We start from the raw sequence: 13,251 nt of genomic DNA, 5'->3' as shown, positions 1-13,251 counted from the left end.
CATTTCAAAACAAAACGCATCATGGGTGTCATCAGTAGCAATATAAACAAAAATAATTCGTAAACTGAGGTATTCAACAAATGCAATGACAATGCCACTTAAATCAACATCGTAAATTTTCATAGATCTCACCACCCAGAACTGCCTTCCCCCTAGGACCTACATATAATAAATAAAATCAGTCCCAAGATTTTGAGTTTTATTCCAAAACAGTACAAAATAAATTCTCTAGAATAACAGCTTTCAAGCCTGAGAGGACTCCTTTTAAGTATCTGTTAACTAAGACAAGAATATAAAAGTTACCATGAACTTAATAAATTTTTAAATGATTTTGTTCACTTAATCACTGGAGCATCAGGGCTGGGGATGTAGCTCAGTTGGTAGAGTGCTTGCCTCGCAAGCACAAGGCCATGGGTTCAATTCCCAGTACCCCACCCCCCCAAAAAAATAATAAAAAAATTAAAAAATCACTGGAGCATCAAAATGCAATGGAGAAGCAGCAAAACATATTATAATATTTGTCATGGAATGGTAATAAGCAGTTCATAAACTGGCACCAGTCCACTGACCACATTTTTAATTGGGCTGTCTTATAAGATATATAGAATTAACAACTAGATAAGAGAAAAAAATGCAGGGGTAAAAAGCATGCATGAAAGTGTATGTGTGTGTGTGTGTGTGTGTGTGTGTATATGTATGTATATGTGTTTACACACATACGCACATACACACACACACACACACACACACACAAATAAATAAATTAATTAATGGCTAATGCCAAGTGACAGACCCTCAGGACAAGAGATCTTAAATTACCTTACTAAAATTTTTTCTTATTTTTATCATGTCTATCTATGTACAACAGTTAATTTATAACTGGTCTGGGATCATAGCTTCATAGACTCTGCCACAGCTTCTCATGCCCTCGAGTGAAAGCAAACAGCATGGCCAACATTTCCACAGCAAAGATGGCAAAAGAGCACTTTAATACATATGCAATAAACCTCTAAATCAAGATCAAATGTGTGCACAGTCCTTACCAAACTTGTTTGTCATTAAAGTACCAGAGTCAGTTAGTTCCAGTACTGACAAGTGTTGGAGATTAGATTCCCTGTGAGAAAAGAAAAAAAGGACAGCTTAATAAATTCTCCCATGCTAAACATTATGCCCACAAGTTATCCTAAAAGGAACACTGTGAATTGCACATAAAAGCGCCTTTGAAAGCACATAGAAAAAGTCAAAAAACCAAAGAATTTAGATTACTGTCTATCATAGTATTCAACGATGAGCCACAGCAAGCAGGATGGTTCATCTTACCAAAAAACTGAATCTTGGGCTGGGGATGTAGCTCTGTGGTAGAGTGCTTGCTTGGCATGCCCAGGGCCCTGGGTTCAATACCCCATACCACAGCATTGAGTGTGGAGAGGTCCAAAACAAAAGTGAATCCTGTAATTTTTAGATTTTTTTTTTCTGCTTTGGTTACAAAGAAGTTCAGCCTACTTCTAATAATCAGCACAGTTTCCATGTATGATCTAACTTTCTCTCTAGCTTCATTTCATTACTTTGCCTTCAACATGATTTATCTGTATGTTACACACACACACACATATAATACACATATATATAATAATGATGTACATTTATTATTTTAATCTTTTAAGTTGCTTTCAACCTTTAGAAAATGAAGCATCTCAAAATCCTCTGAGTTGGGCATGGTGGTGCATGCCTACAATCCCAGCTAACCAAGAATATTTGGGAGGCAAGGCAGGAGGATTGCAAGTCTGAGGCCAGTCTGGACAACTTAGTGAAAGCCTGTCTCAAAACAAAAGTAAAAGGGCTGGCTGGAGATGTGCCTCAGTGGTAGAACATTCCTGGGTGCAATTCCCAATACTGCAAAACTAAAAGTGAAAATTATCTTCAAGGCAAATTACTTTGCAACATGTTAAAAAAAAAAAAAGTTAGCAATTGTTTGGTTGGGGATGTAGATCAGTTGTAGAGTATTTGCATAGCATGCACTAGGCTTTGGATTTGATCCCCACCACCACCAAAGAAAAACAACAAAATAAACAAAACAATAAAAAACAGGAAAAATAATTAAACTCACAATTTATTTTAAAAATAATTAGAAAAATGAAACTCACAGTGTGTCAACTGGAACATCAGTTGCCAAGCACTGACTTCCCCACTTAATGAGATAGTAAGATAAGAGCAGGGGAGCGGTTCGATGCAGCAGGTCTTGTTGAGCTTGAAAGAGCTGGCCAGCTCCCAAAATCACCTAAACATAATGGGTGAGATGGTAACAACACAATTAGTAATGGTAACTCTCAAGTTTCAGGTGAAGTAAAATAAAATAGCAAACATATAGCTACAAAAGGCACAAAATTTTACCTATTACCTTTTGGGATAATAACTGGAAAAACATCTTCCCAGATATAAACAGCCCCCAAATAACAATAAAAAACCAGATTTCCAAGTTATGGGAGCTGACGATGAAAAGAAACTTTGATTAAATCTCTGGGCTCAGAATTGCAGGGAATAGGGAAATCTCAATCTTCTCATGTGATGCTGGTGTTGGGTGAAAACAGGTCTCATCAGTACAGGCAGATTTGGAAAAATTGCTAAAAACCTAAAACTGTGCATAGACTCTGACCAATCAATTCTAGTTCTTAGAATTCAATCTAGAGATAAAACCAAAGATGTACAGAAAGTTATAGCTATCAGGGGAAAACTGGCAGTAGCTGTAAAGAGGAATGGTTGAGTACATTAAAATTGCACTAGGTATATACTGAAAATAATGTTGTAGAGGAATACTTCATAATGTGGGAAAACATTGATGAGACTTACAAAATGGAAGAATGAAAACAATCAGATCACAATAAATATTAAGCTGCGTATTCTAATTGCACAAATAAAACCAAAAAACTATTTGCATAGAAAAAAGGAGTATATATAAAAATGTAAATAGTAATTATTACTGGGTAGAAGACACAGATGAACTTTTATTTTTAGTTACATGTATTTTATAGGAAAAGGCTACTATTTTTTCTTGCTTTAAATTGTTTCTTTTTTAATTATTGGTTTTTAGTTATATATAACATTATGATTCTTTTTTTTTTTGGTACTGGGGATTGAACTCAGGGGCTCTCATCCAGTGAGTCACATCCCCAGTATTTCATTTAGAGATAGGGTCTCAATGAGTTGCTTGGCACCTCATTTTTGCTGATGCTGGCTTTGAACTCGTGATCTTCCTGCTTCAGCCTCCTAAGCTGCTGGGATTACAGGCATGTGACACCATGCCCAGCTGCATTCTGACACAATCATAAAGGCATGGAACATAATTTGTTCTATTTCAGTTCCTAGTACTTTCCCTCTCCTCCTCCCTTCCTCTGGTTCCTTTCCTTCTACCTCTACTGATCTGTTACTTATAGTTCTTTTTTTAAACTACTGTCTTAAGGATGTACATGATGGTGAGATGCATTGGACATATTCATATATGTACATAAGAAAGTTAGGTTAGATTCATTCCATCTTTCCCTATCCTATTCTTTCTCCCTTACCTTTATTCCTCTTTATCTACTTCACAGATGGTTCTTCTATTTATTTTTATTCTCTCCACCCCCTGCTTATTTTGGATCAGCTTTCTATATATCAGAGAAAACATTTCATCTTTGACTTTTTGGGATTGGCTTATTTCACTTAGCAAGATAGTTGCCAGTTCCATTCATTTACCCGCAAATGCCATAATTTCATTCTTCTTTATGGCTGAGTAATAGTCCATGATGTATATATACCACTTTTTTCTTTTAATCCATTAATCTGCTGAAGGGTACGTAAGTTGGCTCCAGAGCTGTGAATTGTGCTGCTCTGAACATTGATGTGGCTTGTTACTGTAGTATAATTTTAAATCTTTTGGATATATACTGAGGAAAGGGATAGTTGAAGGCTATTATTTAAAACAAAACACACACAAACACATAAAACCCCTGAAGAAATGTGAGTATTTAGCTGGGCACAGTGGTACACGCCTGTTATCCTAGTGGCTTGGGAGGCTGAGACAGGAGGATTGAGAGTTCAAAGGCAGCCTCAGAAATGGTGAGGCACTAAGCATCTCAGTGAGACCCTGTCTCTAAATAAAATACAAAATAGGGCTGGGGACATGGCTCAGTGGTCAAGTGCCCCTGAGTTCAATCCCTGGCACCACCCCTCCAAAAAAAGGAAAGAAATGAGAGTATTTACACAGATCAAAAAGAACTTAATAAGGGCTCAACCAAGTGACAGACTCTCAGAACAGGATCCTTTTTCTCCTTGGTGTTCTTAAATTATCTTTCTAAAAGTTTGTTCTTATTTTTGGGGGGAGGGATACTGGGGATTGAACTTAGGGGTACTCAACCACTGAGCCACATCCCCAGTCCTTTTTGTATTTTATTTAGAGACAGGGTCTCACTGAGTTGCTTCGTGCCTCACTGTTGCTGAGACTGGGATTATAGGCATGCGCCACTATACCCGGCTAAAAGTTTGTCCTTACTTTTGCCTGAAATTTTATTATTAGCAGTGTATCTGAGTTAATGAATTCTGATTTAAAAGTACAGTTTCTTCTGGGACCCCTATGTAGGCCTTTTGGCTCTTTATACATTACATGGATAGATAGGTTTTTAGTAAGATTGCTTCTTTGCCAGGCTCAAATGAGATTACTGACTCAGAAACAAATGGAATGTGAGGTCCTGGGTTGGCTCCTCAGCATTGGGGTGGGTGGTGGGGACAAATATAATTTACTGTGGGCAGAAAGGTAATTTTTAGCATGGAACATCCAGTAGGTGGAGCAATCAGGATTTGTGATGGCACTGAAGTCTGGTGGTCTGAGAAGAGTAGGATGGAAAAGGAGGCACAGAATGGAGTTGGGAGGACCACAGAGGCAAACTTTATAATCTTGAAATTGTATTAGGGCTGGGGTTGTGGCTCAGTGGTAGAGTGCTTGCCTAGCATATGTGAGGCACTGGGTTTGATTCTCAGCACCACATAAAAATAAATACATAAAATAAAGGTCTATCAACATCTAAAACAATATTTAAAAAAACAATTGTGTTTAGAGTAAGCCCTGGCCCACAGAAAGAGAAAAGTTCTTCCTCTTCTTCTCTCCTCCACACTAAAGGGTATTCTGTTATCACGTCCAGGGTAATATTTACAATACCAACTTTTAGGACAGCGAACCTGAGAAAATTTTGCATTACTATATATTCAAAGGTTAATAATAAAGTATGTTTCATATATATTCCTATTCTACAACCTTAGATTATGATGTTTATTCATACTTAAGTCAACGAGTATTTACAGAGCACCTAGGAAGGTCAAGCACGGGGGTTAAAGCAGTGAAGAAAGACAAGTCTCTGCTCTTCAAGCTCAACGGCCTGCTGTGTGATTGCAAGTCTCTCTCAGGTTTTAGATTTTGTAAGTATTCCCTCAAATAGTACTTACTGCATCTCCTAGCCTCATCAGTAGCTGCTGTAAGATCAAGAGGTCTCGGCAGATCAGGAAGCGAGTACTAGCAATTCTACACACGCTTCTGCACACAATACACCCTGCTGCACTACTACCATAGAGCTGGGAAAGGTTCATTCGAACACTCAAAGGCTGGGCTGTAATAATAAGAAAAATGGAATTAAATGTATCACTGTTTCTTCTAAATCAAGAGACACATTTGTTGTTTTGTCAGTTACCTGGATTGAATCCTTTTTCCATTTCCCCTTCTGTTTCATAATCCATTTCCCGTATAATAAGTCCAATGGCATGGACTGGGTTCCTAATCTCTTGAAGTTTACCACAGATATCTTCCATCACATTTTCTCTATAAGGACAATTAGAAAATTCCTATTACTACCCGAGAAGACATAAGACCTACACTCTGTAAGTGTTGTAAACTAAATGCTCTATGAAAAAGGAAAACCAGCCCCATAATAAAGGAGTGGAGATCATCATTCTGGCATACAATACACTTCCACCCCATGTAATAAGTTTCTCTTCACCTTTCTGCAAAACACAGACAAAATGAACATGAGGAAAATACTTTCATTTTTAAGAATATGTAGCTCACTTAACAGGTGTATCATATTTAATGAGTCTGTTTCTAGGCCTGAAGTCATACGCTAGATTTTCTATTTACAGAAGCTGAAACAGGGGGCTGCAGTTATGGCTCAGTGGTAGAGCGCTTGCCTAGCATGTGTGAGGGACATTCATAAAAATGAATAAATAAAATAAAGGTATTGTGTCTATCTACAAAAAAAAGAAGAAGCTGGAACAGGGGCTGTGGATATAAGTCAGTGGTAGAGCACTTGCCTAGCATGCTCAAGGTCTTGGGTCAAACCCCAGCACTGCAAGGGGAAAAAAAGCTGAAATACCTGTTTAGAATCAAGGATAATCACTAACTTCAAGCCACTACTTTGTAGACACTTGAACATACATCAAAAACCTCACGATGGCACTAAAAATTGCTGAATTTCCATTAGGAAATGCACTTTACCCTAAATTCTCCTTACACATCATTAGTGATCAAATCTTCCAAAATCTGTTCTGCAGCCTTTTCTGGAGACTGTAGGTTGTAACAACTCATTTCCATCATAACTGACATATCCATAGTTACACATTCTCCAATCAGTCGGAGGCATTTTATAAGACATATGACATCCCGAGCAATATCCACATCTATGAAGAAGAGAAAGTTAATATTCATGTCTTAAGCCAAAGAACTATCAACTAATATGTTAAAATCAGTATTAGCATTAGATGCCAAGGTATCTGCGGTTCAGAGATGCCTTGACTCCTTCAGTTTAAATCTACTATGAGGTAAACTGACCAAGACAAGTCACGATAGCAATCAATTTTTGCATGCATTGAAATAAAGGATATTCATGTATGAATGGATTAAATATAGACAATTATTATTACCATCAGATATGGTTGTCTCATCCTCTGTCAAAAGGTTCTCATCAGGCAGGAGATATAGATGATCCACTAAGGAGGATGGCACAAGAAAAGACAGGTACCCCTAGAAATACAAATCTTTCAGTTACATTTGTTTCAGTGAATTTTGAATGTACAAAATAAGTGATAGTCCATAATGTATCATGTGGAGCAACAAATCATGTACATGGTACATATATATCATTTTATCTGTCAATTTACAAAAGTTGAAAGGGGTTTGGTTCAGTGGTAAAGTGCTTCTCTAGCACACACAAGGCACTGAGTTTGATTTCCAGCACTGCAACAAGAAGAAAAATTGAGATATGAAACGTGATTATTATCATGAGGAAACATCAGACAAACTCAGGTTGAGGAACACTAAAACAACAACAGGTATAGTCTTCAAAAAATGTCAATGGAGGGCTGGGGTAGAGTGCTTGCCTAGCATGTGTAAGGTACTGGGTTTGATTCTCAGCACAACATGTAAATAAATAAATAAAATAAAGGTCCATCAATAATGAAAAAACATTTTTTAAAAATGTCAATGGAATAAAAGACGAAGACTGATAAGAGTTTGAGATTAAGCTAAAGAAACAACTAAATACATGTAAGAACTTGGACTGGATCTTGGTTCAGAAAAAACAATTATGGGCACAATTGGCAAAAGTTGAATATAAACTGTATAACACTGTATTAATATCAAGCTGCCTGAGTTTTAAACTGTGTCATAGTTATTTTAAAAGAATATCCTTGTTCTTAGAAACACACCGATATATTTAAGGATAAAGAGATATGATGTTTGCAACTCTCAAGTGGTTCAGGAAGGGAAAAAATATAAAATGAAGAGCAAATGGCAGCAGATGTAGCTCAGTGGTAGCATACATGCTTAGCATGATGAATCTAGGTGAAGGATATACAGAAATTCTTTGTGTTATTCATGTAATTCTTACCTTAAGTTTGAAATTACTTCATTGTAAATAAATAAGGGACTGGGAGAGGAAAGTTAAAGTACTAGGGATTGAAATGAAGCAAACTAATTACCTGCAAGCATGAATGTCAAAATGAACCCCAATATTATGTATAACTGTATAAGGCACTAATAAAAACATTAGAAAAATAAATAAATAAAATAGAAAAAGCAAACAAAACACACAAAGTATAGTTAATGAAGCAGAAGACTATTAAATACAAATGAAATATAATTTAAGGGAAAAAATTATAAACACAAAATCCTAAAAATTAATTAGGTACACTAACAAATATTCTGAAGACCCACTGAACTGTCTAGAAGAGTTCTTCTGTATGCTTCAGCTCCCTTACTTTTTTCAGCAGGCACACCATATTTGTGTGGGGATTCAAATGTAGGGCAAGAGGATGGGAGAGAGCTTCTTGGTACTGAAGACAGCAGGCATAGAATTTGCACCAGAATTCCTGTTGTAAATTTCGAAATGCCTCCCGGGAGAATTCATACTCTGTTACACTTCCTTGGAGCTGGCAAAGCAGAAACAAAATAAAATGCTTAGTACCATTTGGGATCTTTTTGCACACAAAAAACCATAATTGTCCAATATGATTTTACTAGCTATAGCCACAGGAATATTCTTTTTATTTTTTTCATATTTAATCTCAAATGAATGGAATGATTCAGTGTCCTTTCAAAGGAAAATGTGTTTACTGCTGGGATCACATAAGATGATCCAGTGGGGTGCAAGAAGAAAAGGTTGGAACTTCAATTTATATTTACTTATGTATTTATTTTATTAAAAATTTTTTGATATAAATTTTATTTCAAAGGACACACACAAAACACATATACAGCCAGGCGTGGTGGTGCATGCTTATAATCTCAGCGACTCAGGAGGCTGAGACAGGAGGATCGAGAGTTCAAAGCTAGCCTCAGCAATGGTGAGGTGCTAAGCAACTCAGTGAGACCCTGTCTCTAAATAAAATACAAAATAGGACTGGGGAAGTGGTTCAGTGGTAAAGTGATAAAGTGCCTCTGAGTTCAATCCCCAGTACCAAAAACAAAAACAAAAACAAAAACAAAACAAAAAAACCAAAAAAAAAACCCCAAGTATACACTCTCAGCACTTGTGGATAAAATCCACAACTTTCCAAATTTATAGAAGAAATCAATGGTTTCCTTATACACTGAAACTGGACTGGCATGGTCACAGTTTGTAGTTGAGTTAAAAAACAAAATGAAACAAATATACAGATATAGATATATGAAATATATATTTCATGAATCACCACATATAATTTTTAGTTATTATTCCTCTAAAGAATAATATTCTAAAAATATTTCCTTTTAAGCCATTAAGATATGTGAATCGTTTCCCCCATCTTGATTTCCCTTTTTTAATATATACATATACATTTTATTTTAAGTAAACTATATTTTTTATTTTATTTATTTGTTTGTTTGTTCTATTTAGTTATACCTGACAGCAGAAGGCATTTTGATTCATTGCACACAATGGAGTACCACTTTTAATTTCTCTAGTTGCACGTGATGAAACACACCATTTGTGTAATCATACATGTACACAGGGTAATGATATCCGTCTCATTCCGCCATCTTTCCCATCCCCCAAAGGAATACTATTTACCCATTAAATGCCAGAACTATACAACTGCATATCTAATTCTCTAATTAAAAGGTTTAGCCATTTATACTTTCTACTAACAAAATCAAGTGAACTTCTGACAAGTCCTCAGTACCCTTCTGCTTTACATAAAAAGAAAGAAATTATTTATATTTACCGGAAATCTCACCTCACTTTCAACAGCTAATGTAATTTCTTTTTTTAGTTCACTCCACGAAAGATCCAAATTCCTCTCGGTTCCTCGGCAGAAAATCTAAAATTATGAGACATTTTAAGAGTGTTAAACCCCAAACTGGATGAAAAATATTCCAGCATAAAGACATTGAAGCAATGAACAATGTAATAGAGAAAAGGTGTGTCCACAATATTCTTTACTTATAACACCATGCAAATAATTTCTGAAAGATATCATAACAATTGTAAAATAGTTTCCAGAATAAACTATAAATATCCATGAATCTGCTGGGCAAAGTGTCACAGTGACACAAGAGGTTGAGGTAGGAGGATCGCAAGTTTGAGGCCAGCTTCGGCAACTTAGCAAGGCTCCTGTCTCAAAACAAAAAATAAAAAGGGCTGGGGATGTGGCTCAGTGGTTAAGCATCCCTGGGTTTAATCCCCAGCGCTAAACTGGCACAAGGTAAGCTAGAATAGTAATGTGGGTAGGTAACTCTATAGGAATGATTCAATAAATAGACTTAAAGATGAACTTTAATAGCTCATTCTAAGAGATAACAAGAGAAGTGGCATACACTTAAATGATTGAGAATAAAGAAGAAATGCTAATGAAAGAAAAAATACCTTAGGAGAAAGTAACTCTCATCCTCAAGTTTTATCAGAGAGATAAAAGACAACTTGCAATGAATATACCTATCAAAAAAAAAAAAAATCAAGGGCCTAGAAATCACATCACCTGAGCTAAAGTTAATAAACTGTGTTTAATCTGGAGAAAAACAACATGGCAAGGTTTTTTTCTTGGTACCCAGGGGTGCTTTGCCATTGAGCTACATCCCTGGTCCTTTTTATTTTTTATTTTGAGGCAGGATCTCATTATGTTGCTGAGGACCTTTCTAGGTGGCTGAGGCTGGCCTTGAAGCAATCCTCCTGCTTCAGCCTTCTGAGTCACTGGAATTACAGATGTATGTGCACTCATTCTACAAAATTTCAAAATAATCCACTAAAAGGATGGAGAACAAATTCAATCCAATTTGGAAGAACTTTTAGAAGATAGTTTAGGAATAATAACTCACATAAAAGCTAGTAAGAAACTTGTCAAGGGAGGGATACAATTAGAAGCTGAATAACTGTCAGATAAGTCTCAGGGAATTTATACTTTGTATAGGCTAGAGTAGGAGATTCTAAGGTATCTTTCAATCCTATGAGCAATTATTCTTTTTTAAATCCATAAAGTTAAATGTCAATCGAAGGAAGCTACATAACTTTAGCAGCTTTTAAACCATGTGAGATTGAAGTTAAGATTTTTTGAGTCTTCTTGAACTGAACCAAGGCAGACCTTCCCCGTAGGAACAAAAGGGTAACAATAGAGTATAATTAAAACTAACCAAAAACCACTTAGAATTTCTTTCAAATACAGATATTACCTGCAGTGTAGGAGGTACATTTTTACAATAATGTAGGCCCAAGTATCTCTTTAGACCTCTGGCATGATTCACTAGTTTTTCGGAAAGAGCTTCCTACTCTCACCTCTCTGCCAGAAGTTTTATTTAATGGAGAGAACATTAAAAAAAAAAAAGAAAATTACAAAAGTACTTACAAACAAAAATACGTTGAGTTTTTAATATAGGCAAAGCAAAAAAGAATATTATTATACAGTATAGTAATAAAATCAGAAAGTCTTAAGTAAACATTAAATATTTTCTTGCCAACCTGTAAAGCTTTACATAAAGCCGCATTTATGAATCGTCCTGGCGTAAATAGACTCCGCAAATACATTTCCTGTTAGAACATTTAAAGAAAAATTAGTATCATGGGGCTGGGGATGTGGGTCAGTGGTAGAGTGCTTGCCTAGTGCATGTGAGGCACTGGGGTTGATCCTCAGCACCACATTAAAAAATAAAATAAACAAAATTTAAAAAACTTTTTAAAAATTAATATCATTCTGAAAAAGATAGAATTTCTAAAATGTTGGCGAATCCAACACATTTACAGCAAAGTTTGAATTTCTAGTGTATGAAATGGACATTCTGCCCTTCTTCATGACGGGCACTAAAACATTTTTGGGTCACATCTGATGTATTATACTGAAAATGGTGTGCTCTTGTGTAGTTCTTCACTGGGTTTCATTGGAAAACGAGGCTTGTCAAGTGCCAATCTTAAGAGGCAAATCCAATTTATAGGCAATATGCATTGATAAGAGAACAATTAAAGTAGGCTGATTTCTGTAACATTTATAAAAGTAGATGGTTCACATATAAAAGTAAACCATAATAATAGGCATAATATATAAATAAAACAAAACAAACTGCAAAAAGCTCACAAAAGTGGGGCAATGAAGTAGAGAATAAAATGGAAAAATTTTATGTTCCCTGATAATTTGACCCAGTCTCATAAACCAGATTTACTCATAAGGGGCAAATTTGATTGACCTTCATTTGTTTCTTTCCTTCTACTGTGCTTTAGGTGGATGATAAAATGACCAAAATGAAGGAGAAAAATGAAGATAATAAATAAAAATCAGCATGTGATTTTGAATTTCAGACAAAAGCCAAATGCCAGTAGTTAACTGGAATAATTAATAACTATTACCAATAAGCTCTTGGAATTAAAAATTCCAAGTTAAGTTATTTAAAGTGGGGGTCTTCACTCCTATGTAATAGTCATTGTTTCACACCCAGAGTCCATAATCTTTAATACCATTTTAACACTAAGGCATCAACTGAAAGTTTTTTCTTTAATTTATCCTGAGGGTATCTCTGAAAAATGAGGAGACTATTGTGCTCCTTATTGTATTATCTTCTAAAATTATTATCTTCATTGTATATACCTCTATCAGAATTTATCTTATTTCTAAATAAATGATAAATGTTTAAGGAGGTGGAAGTGCTAATTACCCTAATGCTAATTACACATATGTACATGTATCATTATCACACTGTATCCCACAAATATGCAGAATTAGTGTCAATTAAAAATACTCCAAATTAAAAGAAAAATTATCTTCTTATCTTATTTCTAGGTTATGTGCATATAAAATGACTATGTAGTAGAATCTAGTATTTGTGCCCATACAGAATCCTTTCCCCTCATCTTATTAACAAATCTCTTTATCTTTCTTTGGGGAACCATTCTTCCCCGTCCATACTCAACTGACCTCACTGGTCCTCCAATGGCAATGGCAAAGCCCAGAATGGACTTGTGTCCCATGCTATCCCAGAACATCCTATTGCTTCTGATCATAGTAACTACATCAGGAAGTAGCACATGACTCGAGCCAGACTAGAGTTTCACCTCGAGGATATAGTATGTAGAACTGAGATGCTCCTCTTTCCTCTGGGGCTGCTAAGTTCAGAGAATGCAAGCCCACTCAGGAGAGGGAGCACACCTGAGAATAAACCCAACCAGGGGGAAGCACAAAAAGAAGGGAGACCAAGCCCTGAAGGCACTGAAACCAGGTGATCCTCAACTTTCAGCTGCACAAATCAATTCACTCTTTTTAGCTTTAGTTGGT

General features: G+C 35.9%; 1 protein-coding gene across 4 annotated transcripts in view; it reads right to left on the bottom strand.

The window, feature by feature from the left end:
- Nucleotides 1-13,251, bottom strand: part of NUP160 (nucleoporin 160) — a 54,871-nt gene that overhangs the window by 20,239 nt on the left and 21,381 nt on the right. The window contains exons 11-19 of one of the 4 annotated variants that reach the window (XM_079105017.1): nt 11,451-11,519; nt 9,724-9,819; nt 8,278-8,448; nt 6,943-7,042; nt 6,534-6,699; nt 5,718-5,845; nt 5,476-5,636; nt 2,145-2,278; nt 1,044-1,114 (exon numbers count right to left, since the gene is read on the bottom strand). In XM_079105017.1, the coding sequence (XP_078961143.1) occupies nt 1,044-1,114; nt 2,145-2,278; nt 5,476-5,636; nt 5,718-5,845; nt 6,534-6,699; nt 6,943-7,042; nt 8,278-8,448; nt 9,724-9,819; nt 11,451-11,519 (1,096 nt within the window). Of the gene's footprint in view, nt 1-1,043; nt 1,115-2,144; nt 2,279-5,475; nt 5,637-5,717; nt 5,846-6,517; nt 6,700-6,942; nt 7,043-8,277; nt 8,449-9,723; nt 9,820-11,450; nt 11,520-13,251 lie in introns of those variants that run through there. The other 3 variants (XM_079105020.1, XM_079105019.1, XM_079105018.1) reach the window with 3 other exon arrangements.

This window comes from Sciurus vulgaris (genome assembly GCF_902686455.1).
Source record: "Sciurus vulgaris genome assembly, chromosome: 11".
Taxonomy (NCBI): Eukaryota; Metazoa; Chordata; class Mammalia; order Rodentia; family Sciuridae; genus Sciurus; species Sciurus vulgaris.
Note: the sequence above shows the minus strand (reverse complement) of the source record. Positions and strands in the feature narration are given on the sequence as shown.